Source organism: Hyla sarda, chromosome 4 (genome assembly GCF_029499605.1).
Source record: "Hyla sarda isolate aHylSar1 chromosome 4, aHylSar1.hap1, whole genome shotgun sequence".
Lineage (NCBI taxonomy): Eukaryota > Metazoa > Chordata > Amphibia > Anura > Hylidae > Hyla > Hyla sarda.
Genome location: NC_079192.1, coordinates 44482308 through 44498797, shown reverse-complemented (window position 1 = coordinate 44498797; position 16490 = coordinate 44482308). Strand labels below are relative to the sequence as shown.

The 16490-nt window shown below is 43.0% G+C and overlaps 1 protein-coding gene across 16 annotated transcripts in view; it reads left to right on the top strand.

The window, feature by feature from the left end:
- The window catches only part of LOC130367832 (uncharacterized), a 44197-nt gene that overhangs the window by 1415 nt on the left and 26292 nt on the right, over positions 1 to 16490 (top strand). For all 16 annotated transcript variants that reach the window (XR_008892198.1, XM_056570682.1, XM_056570680.1 and 13 more), the window contains exon 2: positions 12430 to 12490. Coding sequence is in view for 6 of the 16 variants with exons in the window: in XM_056570670.1 (XP_056426645.1) it covers positions 12430 to 12490 (61 nt within the window). In the remaining 10 variants the exon portion in view is untranslated. The remainder of the gene's footprint in view (positions 1 to 12429; positions 12491 to 16490) is intronic.

Here is a 16490-nt window from a genome sequence, read left to right as displayed (position 1 = left end):
GGGAAAATGTGCAAATAAAACATAATAAAACATAGAAAACTTCATTTTTTTTAAACAAAGTATATTAGAAATATTTTTCATTTACCATAAGGAGTGCAATAGCAAAAAAGTTTTTTAATGAGAGTGCCCATTTAAGGACCAAGCATTTTTCTGTTTTTGCACTTTCGTTTTTTGCTCCTTACCTTTTAAAAATCATAACCCTTTCAAGTTTGCACCTGAAAATTCAGGAGAGGGCATATTTTTTGCGCCACCAATTCTACTTTGTAATGACATCAGTCATTTTACTCCAAAATCTTCGGCGAAACAGGAAAAAAACTTATAACCTATAACTTTAAAAAAAATTTGCGTCGTGATCTGAACTTTTAATCGGTACCATTTTTGTTTTCATCGGACTTTTTGATCGCTTTTTATTCCTTTTTTATGGTATAAAAAGTGACCAAAAATACGCTATTTTTGATTTTTTTTGCACGTACGCCATTGACTGTGTGGTTTAATTAACGAAATATTTTATAGTTCGGTGATACCACATATGTTTATTTTTATTATGTTTATATATTTTTTATATGGAATTTGGGAAGTGATTTAAACTTTTAATAAGGAAGGGATTAATTAAACTTTTTTAGTCCATAGTCCAAGTTCCATAGAACCACATTGATCTGTGTGCTCTGCACTCGATTGATAAAGCCTGGTCCTGCCAGGCTTTATCATTCTGAGCGCCGTAGCCGGCACAGGACGTGAGGCACTCAGGCTACAGTGGATCGCCTGGGGGGGGCATCCACCCCACCGGACCACCAGGGACGGGATAAAGGCACTTTTAGATGCCGCTGTCAGCTTTGACAGTGGCGATCTAAAGGGTTAATATCCGGTCGTGGGATCGCCGCATGTCAGCTATTAACGCCGGCCCCCAGCTACAAGAATTAGCTGGGGGCCGGCCGGTATGAGTCGGGAGCCAGCGTCATACCCCATTAACGGCACATGAACGAGCATAGACGTCCATGGTTGTTAATGGGTTAAACCCTTAAGGTATGCCCTGAAGTCCTGGTACTTATTATTAATTATTTCCGGTCCCAGACGCTTGCCAGGCAAGGACCGGACCCCCCGATACCGGCGATCATCGAAAATCGCCGGCCAATTCAGACTACTGTGACCATTCTGGGTCACATGTGACCCGATGACCCCGAAAAGGAGGGTGATCAGTGGTGTTATATACACCACCAATCACCCTCCGTACTGTACTGGGAGGGGGTAGTGATGCCACCCCCAGGACAGTTGTGATTAGCCAGACGGAGCGACAACACCAATCACAGGAGCTCTGTGTTGCTCTGTTATGCTCACATGTTGTGTGATCTGGTGAGCAGAACGGAACCCCTTGCTGCTTCTCCCCCCCCCCCCCCTCCACACACACACATTAGAGATTAAGGACAGTTTAGTAGGAGTCAAAAAAAGAATATTTTTTTTTTTGGCAGTGCACCACTACTGCAGGTGTCCTCAGGTCAGCAGCACCTTTAGCTGCAAGACCCGGGCCCTCCAGGGTCGCTGCTATCTGCCTCCAGCCTTTTTTTGGGCGCAGACTTTTTTTTTGCTGTGTTTCCAGACCCTCTTCCATATAAAAGAGCGGCCGGCCACCGTTAGCCAATCACCCACCCACCGCTGATCAGTTCCGTAAAAATTTTTGGGAGGCCTATGTACCTGGAAGGGAGGTCTCTATTGATGAGTCTCTCATCAGCTTTAAGGGGAGACTCCTCTTCCGCCAGTACATTCCCACTAAGCGGGTGTGGATAACTTTTATACCAGTGTCCCTCTTTTCACATCCCTCACCGCCAGATCCACAGTCGCTTGTGGGACAGTCCGGAAGATTCAAAGAGGCCTTCCCCTCCAAACACCTATTCCCCGGGTTGAGTCCCGTGCCCTTACCCATGAAAACCTGTTGCTGGTCAGGTATGAGAATAAGAGAGATGTCCTTGTGCTCACCACAATTCATGGGAATGGCAGCACCCCTGTCCCTGTGCGAGGTACCGCGGGACCAGTCCTCAAGCCCGAATGTATTCTGGACTACAATCGGTATATGGGGGGAGTTGATCTGTCTGATCAAGTCCTCAAGCCATATAATGCCATGGGGAAAACATGGGCATGGTACAGAAAAGTTGCGGTCTACATGGTTACAGGTTGCCATGTACAACTCTTTTGTCCTGTCCCAACACAGGGACATACCTGCAGTTCCAAGTTCTGAAGGCCCTCATCTTTGGTGACCACCGAAGAGCGGGCCAGTGCACCTCTGGAACTGTGGGCCCCCGGATCGTCCCCGGCCAACACTTTCCAGGTGAGGTCCCCCACACTGGAAAGAAGGGACGATCCCAGAAAAAATGCAGAGTGTGTCAGAGGAGGGGGATTCAGAAGGACACCACCACTCAGTGCGACACTTGCCCTGATCATCTGGGCCTCTGCATTAGCAATTGCTTCAGGGAGTATTACACTTCCATGGAGCGCTAAAGTTTTAATCCTTTTCCCTAATTTTAATTCCCCAGAATTCTACTCCAATTTACCAGTCCAGAGTACATTGTCTTCCAAATTTTAAATCCAACCCCCCCTCCCCCAAAGAAAAAATTAAAACTCTTTTCCAATACCTTTACCCATTCTTTCCCCCCCCCCAAAAAAAAATGGGTGATGGGACACAGAGTCAACAGCATTGGGGGTTTGCAAGTTGCCTCAAATGCGCAGCGCTCGCTCCCCACCAGAGCGGAATGCGCATTTGAGGTAACAGAATAGGGACGGCCACACACATCGCATTCCCAGACTGACGATTCAGCGCATAGGGTGCCCTCCCAGCACGTTACCCCATATGTGGATGTATTTCCATAGTCACGAGAAAAATCCCTGTAGAGGTGTAGTTTCAAAACTGTGGTCACTTTACATTTTTTTTTTTTTAGATTTTATGTCAGATTGTTAGGGACAGCGCTCCAGCCATCTATCCTGGCCATGAGCGCTCCCCCTCTCCTGTCCCTGCCCATCCCAGGACTGACGGTGCAGGACGCACCCGCATGCGTGTCCCGGGCGTTGCTAGGGGCAATGCTCCGGCCGTCCTGTCCAGCTGTGAGCTTTCCCTATCTAGTCCCTGCGGTGGCTCCGGGACATTCCAGCATGCGAGCCCTGGGCGCCCCCTCACCTCTCTCTGCTCCTGGCTGTTCTTCTGTTCTGCTTCACCGGCGCACGCATCCCCTGCCCTTAGGGCGTGCGTGTGCTGGCATTGCTAAATTTAAAGGGCCAGTACGCCCATAATTGGTTGTTCGCTGGACAGACTCTATATGAGTACGGCACCTCCCTATTAGGGTGCCAGATTTTTGTGCTTGGTGCCCTAGAGAAAGCGTTTCTGATTTTGCGCCAAATTATTCTTTTTGACCTCCAGCTTGGGACCCGACTTTGCTCCTTTGCCACCTGCCTCCTGACCTTGTGCCGGTGACCCAACTTTGCTCCTTTGCTGCCTGCCTCCTGACCTAGTGCCTGTGACCCGACGCTCCAGCCGTCCTGTCGGGCTGTGAGCGCTCCCCATCTAGTCCATGTGGCGGCTCCGGGACTCGCTATGCGGGACGTGCCCGCATGCGAGCCCCGGGCGTCCCCTCATCTCTCTCTGCTTCTGGCTGTTTTTCTGTTCTGCTACTCTGGCGCACGCATCCCCTGCCCTTATGGCGTGCGTGCGCCGGCATTGCTAAATTTAAAGGGCCAGTACGCCCATAATTGGTTGTTCGCTGGAAAGACTCTATATTAGTCCGGCACCTCCCTATTAGGGTGCCGGATCTTTGTACTTAGTGCCCTAGTGCCTTAATCGGGAGAAATTGGTCTTCAAAATTTGGGGTTCATTTTCTCCTATTACCCCATGTGAATGTAAAAAATTTGGAGTAACACCATAATTTTAGTGTTAAAATCAAATTTAAAATTTTCTCATCCAAGTTCAACGCAAACCCGTCAAACACCCATGAGGTGTTAAGGCTCACTGTACCCCTTGTTACATTCCTTGAGGGGTGTAGTTTCCCAAATAGTGTGCCATGTGGAGTCTTTTTGCTGTTCTGGCACCATGGGGGCTTCCTAAATGCAACATTCCCCCCAAAAAATATGACAGCTAAATTTGCTCTCCAAAATCCCACAGTTGCTCTTTCCCTCTTGGAAACAAGTAGCAAACTGCAAACAGCTCTCTCCAAACACCAGGTCCAGGCCTGTCTGCACTCCAAACACCTGAGCCCGGATTGGCCTGGACCGAATGCAGCAATGTAAAAGGGGATATCCAGCACAAGGTGCAGTAAAATCAGGTAGCTTTATTGGAGTATCATAGGACACACAAGTAACAGGACAAACGCCGACACATTTTGGATCTCACAGGATCCTTAGTCATGCTGAAATCGCGACATCCCGAACAGCTTGCAGGATGTGCAGGAGGCAGGTAAGGATCTTCCTCACGTCCTGCAAGCTGTTCAGGATGCCGCGATTTCACTGTGGCGGTCCCCGACAGCACCACTAAGCTGCCGGGAAGCTTTCACTTCAGACACGGCAATCAACTTTGGTCGCCACGTCTGAAGGGATAATACCGGGCATCACCGTGATCGATGATGTCTGGTATTAACCGCGGGTCCCGGCCATTGATGGCCGTAGGGACTGACGTTATATTGCAGGAGCTGGCGCAGGATGTAAATTTATGTCCTGCGTCCTTAAGGGGTTAATTCCTTTACTCTGCCAATACCTTACATAACCTTTTCAAGACTTACACTACATGTCTGTAGGGGGCAGTGTTTCTTTAAGGCACCACAAAAAATTACAAAAGCTACATGTCCATCTGTTGGGAAAGGTCAGCTGTTCTCAGGGTCTTCTCCATTCTTACAGTGACCCTATGTCATCTAATAGCCACTAAGCATTATATTTAGCTCTACAGCTAAATATAGCTCTGACTGTCACTTCAGTTGCAATCCACACAGTCAGCTGTCCTGGAAAACAGCACATGACAACTGAGCAAACGTAATGTATATACAAAAGAACAAAGAGAAATCAGGCAAGGCACAGTGGAGGACTTGTAGTCCGAAGTGGGTGCACAGGCTCCAAGGGTCCGACTCAAGATCCCATGGATTATGATCCAAAAAATAAATGTATTCACCCATCAATGAGATGCAACGTTTCGATCCACAATCCGGATCTTTATCAAGCATTTTGATATAGTGTAACAAGCCAGTATTTATATGGTATAAAACAATGACCTCATATCCTTCAGGGGGTGTGGCCACCCATGTATAGAAAAACTAATTAGTAATATAATGCATAATCAACGTAAAATAATACATAGTCCACCAGATCTAGTGTTCATACAATCATGCACCTAATATATACAGGGAAAATCCACCTATATAAGTGTATACAATAAGAGTTCCGATATCCAACTGTCCGGTCCCCTTCACTTACCACCATATCCCGAACGTCATTACCGGAAACATGCGGCCTGTGTTTGTAAACAAACACTCTGTGCAGAAGCGGATGGCCGATCGCGTTCGCGAGGGGCCGCCGCTATGCGCCCGCATAGTCAGCAGACAAGTCACATTATCACGGTCACATGACCGCTCACTCCAGCGGTCACGTGATATGTCAAATGGACGTAAGAAGTAAACATAAGCCTGTCTAGCGGACCCAATAGATAAAGAAGGTGATTTCATGTACCAAACCAGAAATACTAAAAAAAAAAAAAAAAATAATAATAATAATAAAGAGACATTTGCATAACCCAAATAGGGGAATACAAAAAAGGTTAATAATGGTCAAAAGGGGAACATAGACTCAATATAAATATATAAGGGGACCTCTATCAAAGGTGTTAGCCATAGATACATGTCACCCAATTAAATAAAGAAGTTCATGTGTACATGGGGGATACACAATCCTCCATGTCCCACATCATCATCCCTAACATAGGGGTGTGATGTATGTGTTCACGGACGTGTCACCCTCACATAACTCACATCTTCACAACCCCACTTGCTGAGATTATATGTGCCCCCTGACTCATTCCAACATGTCAAAAAATAGGTAATTACTATAAAATTTAAGCAATTGGCTCTTTATTCATCTCAAAAACGGCAGTACTGGGCCCACAGCAGGTTAATATACATTGATCATGTAGACTTGAAAACAAGATTCCTTATGACATCGGATAGGGGCAGTTGGAAGGTTCTTCCAGAGGATATCTAAGAAGAAAGAACAAAAAGGAAGTGTTAAATGTGATGATGTCATAAAACAGATTAAAATCATATGAATAGTACACAAGAAAAATACATCACTATACATGTGAAGTATGGCTATCAGCTTACATAATTTTGCTTACTCAAAAAAAATGGTTTTAATGAAAATTCAATATTCATACCAACTGGTCTCAATGAGGGACATTTATTAATGTTTGCTTATGTATTCTTTTTTTTTAGTAATTTTTTCCTTACTTTTTTTTTGCTTATGTGTGACTTATTTATCAACTGGTTTCAGCCTGTTGATAATTTTCTTTCACGTAAGCAATTTTTCCTTTTTTACTTTGGTAGTACCTTTTTCTGCTCCATGTTTGAGCTGGAGTAAATTTAGTCAATTTTTAACGCTGTTGCGACTTTTTTTGCGCAGTTGCGACTGTCGCAGTTAATAAATACCTGACTACCCGTAGTCCATTTTAAAATTATTACTACGTAGTTAATTTTTGGAAAACTTGCTTTTCTCGCTTTCCAGTCAAAATGTCGCACGAAAAATCGCGTAGTCGCAGTTGCGACAATTTTGCGACAATTATAGTAAAGAAAACCTGACTAAACCCGTTGATAAATGTCCATAAATGTGTTCAGTTTAGAAATCCATCTTAGTTCTTTCTGTTTCAATAAACCTCTCTTTAAGACCGGTACATGATCGATAATGGAGAATTTTAATTGATCGACCCTGTGATTACACTCTAGGAAATGGCGTGGTACGGGGAGGTCTATCTTCCATGTCCTAATAGTAGATTTATGGTTATTTAACCTGATCCTGCATTGGGTTGTCGTTTCCCCTACATATAATTTTGCACAAGGACAGGTAAGTACATAAATTACATATTCACTCCTACAGGTGAGATGGTATTTTATTTTAAACGTCTGTCCAGTGGTGGGGTGAGTGAAGACATTTCCTTTTACCATCATGGTGCAATTGTCACATTCCATACATGGGAAACATCCGGGTTTTAACTCGGATGCTAAATCCTGTCTAAAATTGCTGACATCAGTTCTTACCAACTTATCTTTGATGTTTGGTGCCCTCCTATAAGATAATAAAGGGGGACTGGCGAATTCAGGTACAGTCTCAAAAGAGTTTTTCAAAATGTTCCAGTGTGAGGCTACAATCCTACCAATCTTCGTACTGTAATCGGTGTATGTAGATACAAAAGGGATCCGACCTATCTTCTTTTTTTGTGGAGTGGTGTCTGTCGACGGAAGCAATAAAGTATCACGATCCATGGATTTAACTGTATGGATATGTCTATTCACCAATATTTTGGGATAACCCCTATCAGTGAATTTTTGACCCATTTCTCCCAATCTACTCTCAAGGCTGGAGGGGTCATCAACAATCCTCCTGACCCTCATTAGTTAACTAAGGGGTAAGGATTTAATCATATTTTTGGGATGTGAGCTTTCATATCTTAATAAGTTGTTCCTGTCAGTCGGTTTAATGAACAAATCGGTTTTGAGTCTTGAATCCTCAATAAACGTCCAAGTATCTAGGAATTGGATCCCTTTGTCAGATGACACCATCGTGAATTTATTGTCACGATCAATGTCATTAAGAAAATCAAAAAAGGTTTTGAGTTCCGTGGATGTGCCTCCCCAGATAACAAAAATGTCATCTATGTATCTCCACCATTTGAGAACCTTCTCAAAATGGTGGGATACATAGATGACACTGATTTCCAAATCCGCCATCACCATGTTCACGTAGGTTGGCGCCATGTTAGATCCCATGGCGGTCCCTCGCTTTTGAATGTAAAAAATTTTGTCAAAAAGAAAATAATTGCATGTCAGAATAATTTCCACCAACCCTAGCAAAAACTCCCTGGCATCTGGACTGTAATGTATATACAGTGACTCCTCAACCTACGATGGCCCCGACATACGATAATTTCAACATGCGATGGCCTCTCAGTCTGAACAGTCGCCTAACTGCTTTTCATGCTGAGACATATTAGATGAGAGACCACAGAAGAGCCATCTGCGATTCTAGTCTATGGTTTAAAAAGTTGTTAGAGGCATAAATCTAATCCCTAGCATTGCAGAAGTGGATAGATGTGTTGGATGTCGTGTCGTGTCGGGGGATCTTATATCCTGATAGCGATCCAAAAAATTTAAAAATGAGAGACTACGGGGAAGTTGCGTTGTATTGGAATTGAGAGACTATGGGGAAGTTGCGTTGTATTATGAACAGGTGTCATCTGTGAAGCAGGCCACCCTCACTTCTGTGTCTCCTACATTAATGCCCTGATACAGATCTTTTTAACCCCTTGATGAAGGACGTAAATGTACGTCCTGGAGATGTGGTACTTAACGCACCAGGACGTACATTTATGTCCTAAGCATTACCGCGGGCATTGGAGCGATGCCCGGATCATGCGCGGCAGATACCAGCTGTTGATCGCAGCCAGGGACCCGCCGGTAATGGCGGAAACCCGCGATCCCGCGGATGTCCGCCATTAACCCCTCAGATGCCGTGATCAATACAGATCATGGCATCTGCAGCATCGGGGTCACTTAATTGGATGATCGGATTGCCCGCAGCGCTGCCCCGGCGATCCGATCATCCAGCATGGCAGCCGGAGATCCCCTCACCTGCCTCCGCTGTCTTCCGGGAGTCTTCTGCTCTGATTTGCCTTCCCGCAGACCAGAGCAGAAGATGACCGATAGCCCTGATCAGTGCTATGTCCTATACATAGCACTGAACAGGATTAGCAATCGAATGATTGCTTTAAATAGTCCCCTATGGGGACTATTAAAGTGTAAAAATAAGTTAAAAAAGTAAAAAAATTAAGTAAAAAAAAATGTGAAAACCCCCTCCCCCCCAAAAAACGTAAATTGCCCCATTTTCCCTATTTCACCCCCAAAAAGTGTTAAATATTTTATATACATATTTGGTATCGCCGCGTGCGTAAATATCTAAACTATTAAAATAAAATGTTAATGATACCGTACGGTGAACGGCATGAACGTAAAAAAAAAAAAAAAGCCCAAAATAGCTGCTTTTTTATAACATTTTATTCCAAATTTTTTTTTATAAAAAATGTATTAAAAGTTTTATATAAGAAAATATGGTATCAATAAAAACCCCTTAACGACGAAGGACGTAAATGTACGTCCTGGAGATGTGGTACTTAACGCACCAGGACGTACATTTATGTCCTAAGCATTACCGCGGGCATCGGAGCGATGCCCGGATCATGCGCGGCAGATACCAGCTGTTGATCGCAGCCAGGGACCCGCCGGTAATGGCGGAAACCCGCGATCCCGCGGATGTCCGCCATTAACCCCTCAGATGCCGTGATCAATACAGATCATGGCATCTGCAGCATCGGGGTCACTTAATTGGATGATCGGATTGCCCGCAGCGCTGCCCCGGCGATCCCATCCTCCAGCATGGCAGCCGGAGGTCCCCTCACCTGCCTCCGCTGTCTTCAGGGAGTCTTCTGCTCTGATTTGCCTTCCCGCAGACCAGAGCAGAAGATGACCGATAACCCTGATCAGTTTTAAGTCCTATACATAGCACTGAAAAGGATTAGCAATCGAATGATTGCTTTAAATAGTCCCCTATGGGGACTATTAAAGTGTAAAAATAAGTTAAAAAAGTGAAAAAATAAAGTAAAAAAAAAATGTGAAAAACCCCCTCCCCCAATAAAAACGTAAATTGCCCCATTTTCCATATTTCACCCCCAAAAAGTGTTAAATATTTTATATACATATTTGGTATCGCCGCGTGCGTAAATATCTGAACTATTAAAATAAAATGTTATGATACCGTACGGTGAACGGCGTGAACGTAAAAAAAAAAGCCCAAAATAGCTGCTTTTTTATAACATTTTATTCCAAAATTTTTTTATAAAAAATGTATTAAAAGTTTTATATAAGAAAATATGTTATCAATAAAAAGTACAGATCATGGCGCAAAAAATGGGCCCTCATACCGCCACTTATACGGAAAAATGAAAAAGTTATAGGTCTTCAAAATAGGGGATCTTAAACGTACTAATTTGTTTTTTTTTTTTAAGTGCAACAGTAATAGAAAAGTATGTTATCATGGGTATCATTTTAATCCTATTGACCCAAAGAATAAAGAACATATGTCACTTTTACCGTAAATTGTATGGCGTGAAAACGAAACCTTCCAAAATTAGCAAAATTGCGGTTTTCTTTTTAATTTCCCCACACAAATAGTATTTTTTTGGTTGCGCCATACATTTTATGGTAAAGTGAGTGATGGCATTAGAACGGTCAACTGGTTGCGCAAAAAACAAGCCCTCATACTAGTCTGTGGACGAAAATATAAAAGAGTTATGATTTTTTGAAGGCGAGGAGGAAAAAATGAAAACGTAAAAATAAAATTTTCTGCGTCCTTAAGGCCCAAATGGGCTGCGTCCTTAAGGGGTTAAATAATATGCTGTGAAAGTGGTTCCAAGGCAAGGTTAGAAAGGAGAGGGGATAATGGGCAGCTTTGTCGAGTGACCTTCAGGAAGAAGGTATCTGAAAGTCTCCCCAGTAGATAAATCTTAGCCTGTGGAGCCATATATAAGGCCCTCAAGTAGGTACGAAAGGGGCTCTGGATGTTAGCTTTGTTTAGTACCATATCTAACCAGGCCCAGTCCACATTGTCAAATGCTTTCTCTCCATCCAATGTAATGAGTGCGGGTACCTGGCTAGAATATGATTTCATCATAACTGCATCCTGGACTGCTAGAACCCTCATAAAATTGGGCACAGTGCCTACCTCCCTTTTATAAAACCCACCTGGTGGTGGCCCTTCATTATCGGCATATCGGCAAGGTAATTGCCGATACCGATAATGTCAAAAATCGGGAATATCGGCCGATAATATCGGCCAAACCGATAATCGGTCGATCCCCAGATGTAAGTAGTCCTTCCAGCTGGAGTGCTGCATTTAAAGAGGTACTACGCCCCTAGACATCTTTTCCCCTATCCAAAAGATAAGGGATATGATGTATAATCGCGGGGGTTCAGCCACTGGGGACCCCTGCAATCTCTCCAGCAGCACCCACTTGTCATCAGCTGCACGGAGAAAAGATTGCCTCCTCGTGACGTCACTCCCTGCCCCCTCAATGCAAGGCTATGGGAGGGGGCATGACAGCCTTAGAACTTAAGGTTCCCATTGGTGAGCGATCAGAATCAGGTGAGTTTTCTGGACACCATGGTACAGAAGGATGGAATGTGAGGTCTCAAAACGGATTTCTTCTGTAAAGAGACAGATCGTAACAGTTTGTTACATTACATCAACTCACATCCAACAGCAGCAAAAAAAATCAATACCAAGGGCACAAAGGGAAACAAGGGACCTTAGTTTGGGAGAATTAGAGGAGAAGTTTCACCAGAGAGGCTATCCTGAACGTGTTTTACATGAAGCTAGAACCCCCAGCAGCAGAGACAAGGAACCTAAAAAACACCTTTGAATTCCCTTTATACGACAATTTCATCCATCAGACCATAAATAGACTCAATCATCAAGAGACACTGGCAGGTGTTACAGGGATCATATCCCAAAATCCAGGAATTTGTGAGCCCACCGTTAATCTGCAACAAGAGAGCCCCTAATCTGAACAACAAGTTAGTCCGGGCAGATGTGGGCTCATGGAAAACTGAATTAAAACAAACAGTCCTGAGAAGCCAACGTAAGGGCACCTATCCATGCTTGCATTGTACACAGTGCAGTAATGTAATCAAAAGTGATAGTGTATTACATCCACATACTGGAGAAGCCATCAAATTGAAACATTTTAGCACTTGTGATTCTAAGAATGTCATTTATGTCATCAAGTGTCCGTGCGGTCTCCTATACGTTGGGGAGACAACCCAGCGTGTAGGAGACCGCATAAATGGACACAAATCGACCATCAGATGCAAGAATTTATTGTACCCCATTACATACCATTTTGATAGAGCCAACCACAATATTTCACAATTACAGTATTAAGTCATAGACCATGTACAATGCCTAGGGAGAGGTGGTGACATAAAAACGTTGCTACGCAAAAAGGAGGCCTATTGGACCCACCGCCTGTCCACCCTGGAACCAAGGGGATTAAATAGGGATTATGAACTGTATTCTTTTTTATGAAGAAATGAAATTTGTCTTTTAATGAAATATTTAAAAAAAAAGTTTTTTGTACCTTGTTTATAGATTCATCAATAATGGGAGGAACCAAAAAGATCAAAAAGAACATGCAAGCCATAGGAGATCAGTAAATTCATTTATTCATTTCTTCACTTATTCATTTATTCATTTATATGCTTATTTATTTAATATAGATGATATATGTTCAGCTTCTTATGAGATAAGTTTGGAAATGTTTTGCATACAAATTGGTATCCATAGTAACCACTGAGACCAGAAGTGGGAGGGGCTTCTGTGTATATATACTGTGATATATCCATTGTATTGCATGTGAGTCTGAGAAAGGCTTTGGCCGAAACGCGTCTTTGTATCTAGCACTGTGTAAATAAACACACTACGTTTGGCAGAAGATTCCAGTGGGTGCCGGGATTTCTTTTTACAATTGTTCTGCGGCTGTCCTCGTGCACCACTTAAAATACTCGAGTGCCGACCCTTCCCACACCTCCACTATAAAACATAGATGCTGAGCACATTCTTCAATCAGAAACCTAAGTCACAAACCTTTGTTACAAACCTGTGGCAAAAGCTTGACAACATCCTAAGAAACAGCTGGAGACTCACCCACAAGGACTGCTATGCAACCGTTATGCTGTAAGGACTATGGGGGAGATTTATCAAAACCTGTCTAGAAGAAAAGTTGCTAAGTTGCCCATAGCAACCAATCACATTGCTTCTTTCATTTTGCAGAGGCCTTGTTAAAAATGAAAGAAGCGATCTGATTGGTTGCTCTGGGCAACTTTTCCTCTGGACAGGTTTTGATAAATCTCCACCTTTCTTTTTGTTTTCTGAACTTGTCTTGCCGAACTCTTTTATATATTTTTGTACCTGAATATCATTAGTTTCTCTATTTTAAACGTAGCACTGTGATATCTTTTTTCTAAGATTAACCTCTTAAGGACCCAGCCAATTTTCAGTGTAGGACCCGGCCATTTTTTGCACATCTGAGCACTGTCATTTTAAGCATTAATATCTCTGGGATGCTTTTACCTTTTATTCTGATTCCAAGATTGTTTTTTTGTGACATGTTCTACTTTATGTTAGTGGTAAAATTTTGTCGATACTTGCATCATTTCAGGGTGAAAAATTCCAAAATTTGATGAATAAATTGAAAATTTAGCATTTTCTTTTTACTTTGAAGCTCTCTGCTTATAAGGAAAATGAATATTCCAAATAAATGATATATTGATTCACATATACAATATGTCTACTTTATGTTTGCATCATAAAGTTGACATGTTTTTACTTTTGGAAGACATCAGTGGGCTTCAAAGTTCAGCAGCAATTTTCCAATTTTTCACAAAATTTTCAAAATCAAAATTTTTCAGGGATAGTTCAGTTTTGAAGTTGATTTGAAAGAAATACCTTATATGTGTATGTCAAGTGTTCGGCGGGTGCACTAGAGGGCTCAGACGAGAAGGAGCGACAGTGGGATTTTGGAGAGTGAGTTTTTCTGAAATGGTTTTGGGGGGCATGTCACATTTAAGAAGCCCCTATGGTGCCAGAACAGCAAAAAAAAAAACACATGGCATACTATTTTGGAAACAACACCCCTCAAGGAACATAACAAAGGGTCCAGTGAGCCTTAACACCCCACAGATGTTTGACGACTTTTAGTTAAAGTTGGATGTGTAAATTTTTTTTTTCAATAAATGCTAGTTTTCCCCCAAACTTTTAATTTTTACAAGAGGTAACAGGAGAAAAGGCCCCCCGAAATTTGTAACCCCATCTCTTCTGAGTATGGAAATACTTCATGTGTGGACGTCAAGTGCGCTGCTGGCAAACTACAATGCTCAGAAGAGAAGGAGTCAAATTTGGCTTTTGGAAAGCAAATTTTGCTGAAATGGTTTTTGGGGGGCATGTCACATTTAGGAAGCCCCTATGCTGCAAGAACAGCAAAAAAAAAAAAAAAAAACACATGGCATACTATTTTGAAAACTGCACCCCTCAAGGAACAGGTGTTTGATGACTTTTTGTTAAAGTTGGATGTGTAAATTAAAAAATATTTTTTTTCACTAAAATTCAGGTTTTTCTCCCACATTTTACATTTTTACAAGGGGTAATAGAAGATTACCCCTAAAATTTGTAAGAAAATTGTAACCCCATTTGCCCAACAACCGCATTGAGTATGAAAATACCCCTTGTGTGGACGTCAAGTGCTCTGCTGGCGCACTACAATGCTCAGAAGAGGAGGCGCGCCATTGAGCTTTTAGAAAGAAAATTTGTTTGGAATGGAAGTCAGGGGCCATATGTGTTTACAAAGACCCCCGTGGTGCCAGAACAGTGGACCCCCCCCCCCTACATGTGACCCCATTTTGGAAACTACACCCATCACAGAATTTAATTAGGGGTGCAGTCAGTATTTACACCCCTCTGGCGTTTGACAGATCTTTGGAACAGTGGTCTGTGCAAATGAAAAATTTCATTTTTCATTTTCACGGACCACTTTTCCATAAATGCTCACTGTACCCCTTATTACAATACATGAGGTGTGTAGTTTCCAAAATGGGGTCATATAGGGGGGGGGGGAAAGTGTGGGGGGTCCATTGTTCTGGCACTATTGGGGCTTTGTAAACACACGTGGCCTTCAATTCCGGACAAATTTTCTCTTCAAAAGCCCAATGGCGCTTCTTCTCTTCTGAGCATTGTAGTTCGCCCGCAGAGCACTTTACATCTACATATGGGGTATGAAATAGAAGAAATGGGGTTACAAATTTTGGGGGCTTTTTTCCTATTTTCCCTTGTGAAAATGAAAAATGTAGGGTAACACCAGCATTTTAGTGAATTTTTTTTTTCCATTTTTCCATCCAACTTTGAAGAATTTTCATTAAACACCTGTGGGGTGTTAAGGCTCACAATACACCCCTTGTTACATTCCGTGAGGGGTGTAGTTTCCAAAATGGGGTCACATGTGGGTATTTCTTTTTTTGCGTTTATGTCAGAATTGCTGTAAAATCAGCCACCCCTGTGAAAATCACCAATTTAGGCCTCAAATGTACATAGTGCACTCTAACTCCTGAGCCTTGTTGTGTGCCCGCAGAGCATTTTACGCCCACATTTGGGGTATTTCCTTACTCAGGAGAAATTGTGTTACAAATTTTGGGGGCCTTTATTTCCTTTTACCGCTTGTGAAAATAAAAAGTATGGGGCAACACCAGCATGTTAGTGTAAATTTTTTTTATTTTTTTACACTAACAGGCTGGTGTAGTCCCCAACGTTTACTTTTCATAAGGAGTAAAAGGAGAAAAAGCCCCCCAAAATGTGTAGTGCAATTTCTCCCGAGTACGGAAATACCCCATATGTGGCCCTAAACTGTTTCCTTGAAATACAACAGGGCTCCGAAGTGAGAGAGCGCCATGCGCATTTGAGGACTAGATTAGGGATTGCATAAGGGTGGAAACGAGGGTATTCTACGCCAATGATTCCCAAACAGGGTGCCTCCAGCTGTTGCTAAACTCCCAGCATGCCTGGACAGTCAGTGGCTGTCCAGAAATGCTGGGAGTTGTTGTTTTGCAACAGCTGGAGGCTCCGTCTTGGAAACACTGCCATACAATACATTTTTCATTTTTATTGGGGGGGGGGGGGGGGGTCCGTGTAAGGGGGTGTATATGTAGTGTTTTACCCTTTATTATGCGTTAGTGTAGTGTATTGTTTTTAGGGTACATTCGCACTGGCAAAGGATTACAGTGAGTTTCCCGCTAGGACTTTGCGCTGCGGCGAAAAATTGAAGCAGGAGACTTACTGTAAACGCACCCGTGTGAATGTACCCTGTACATTCACATGGGGGGGGGGTAAACCTCCAGCTGTTTCAAAACTACGACTTCCAGCATGTACTGAGAGACTATGCATGCTGGGTGTTGTACTTTTGCAACAGCTGGAGGCACACTGGTTGGAAAACCTTCAGTTAGGTTCTGTTACCTAACTCAGTATTTTCCAACCAGTGTGCCTCCAGCTGTTGCAAAACTACAACTCCCAGCATGTACTGATCTCCGAAGGGCATGCTGGGAGATGTAGTTATGCAACAGCTGGAAGTACGCAACTGCAACTCCCAGCATGCCGAGACAGCTGTT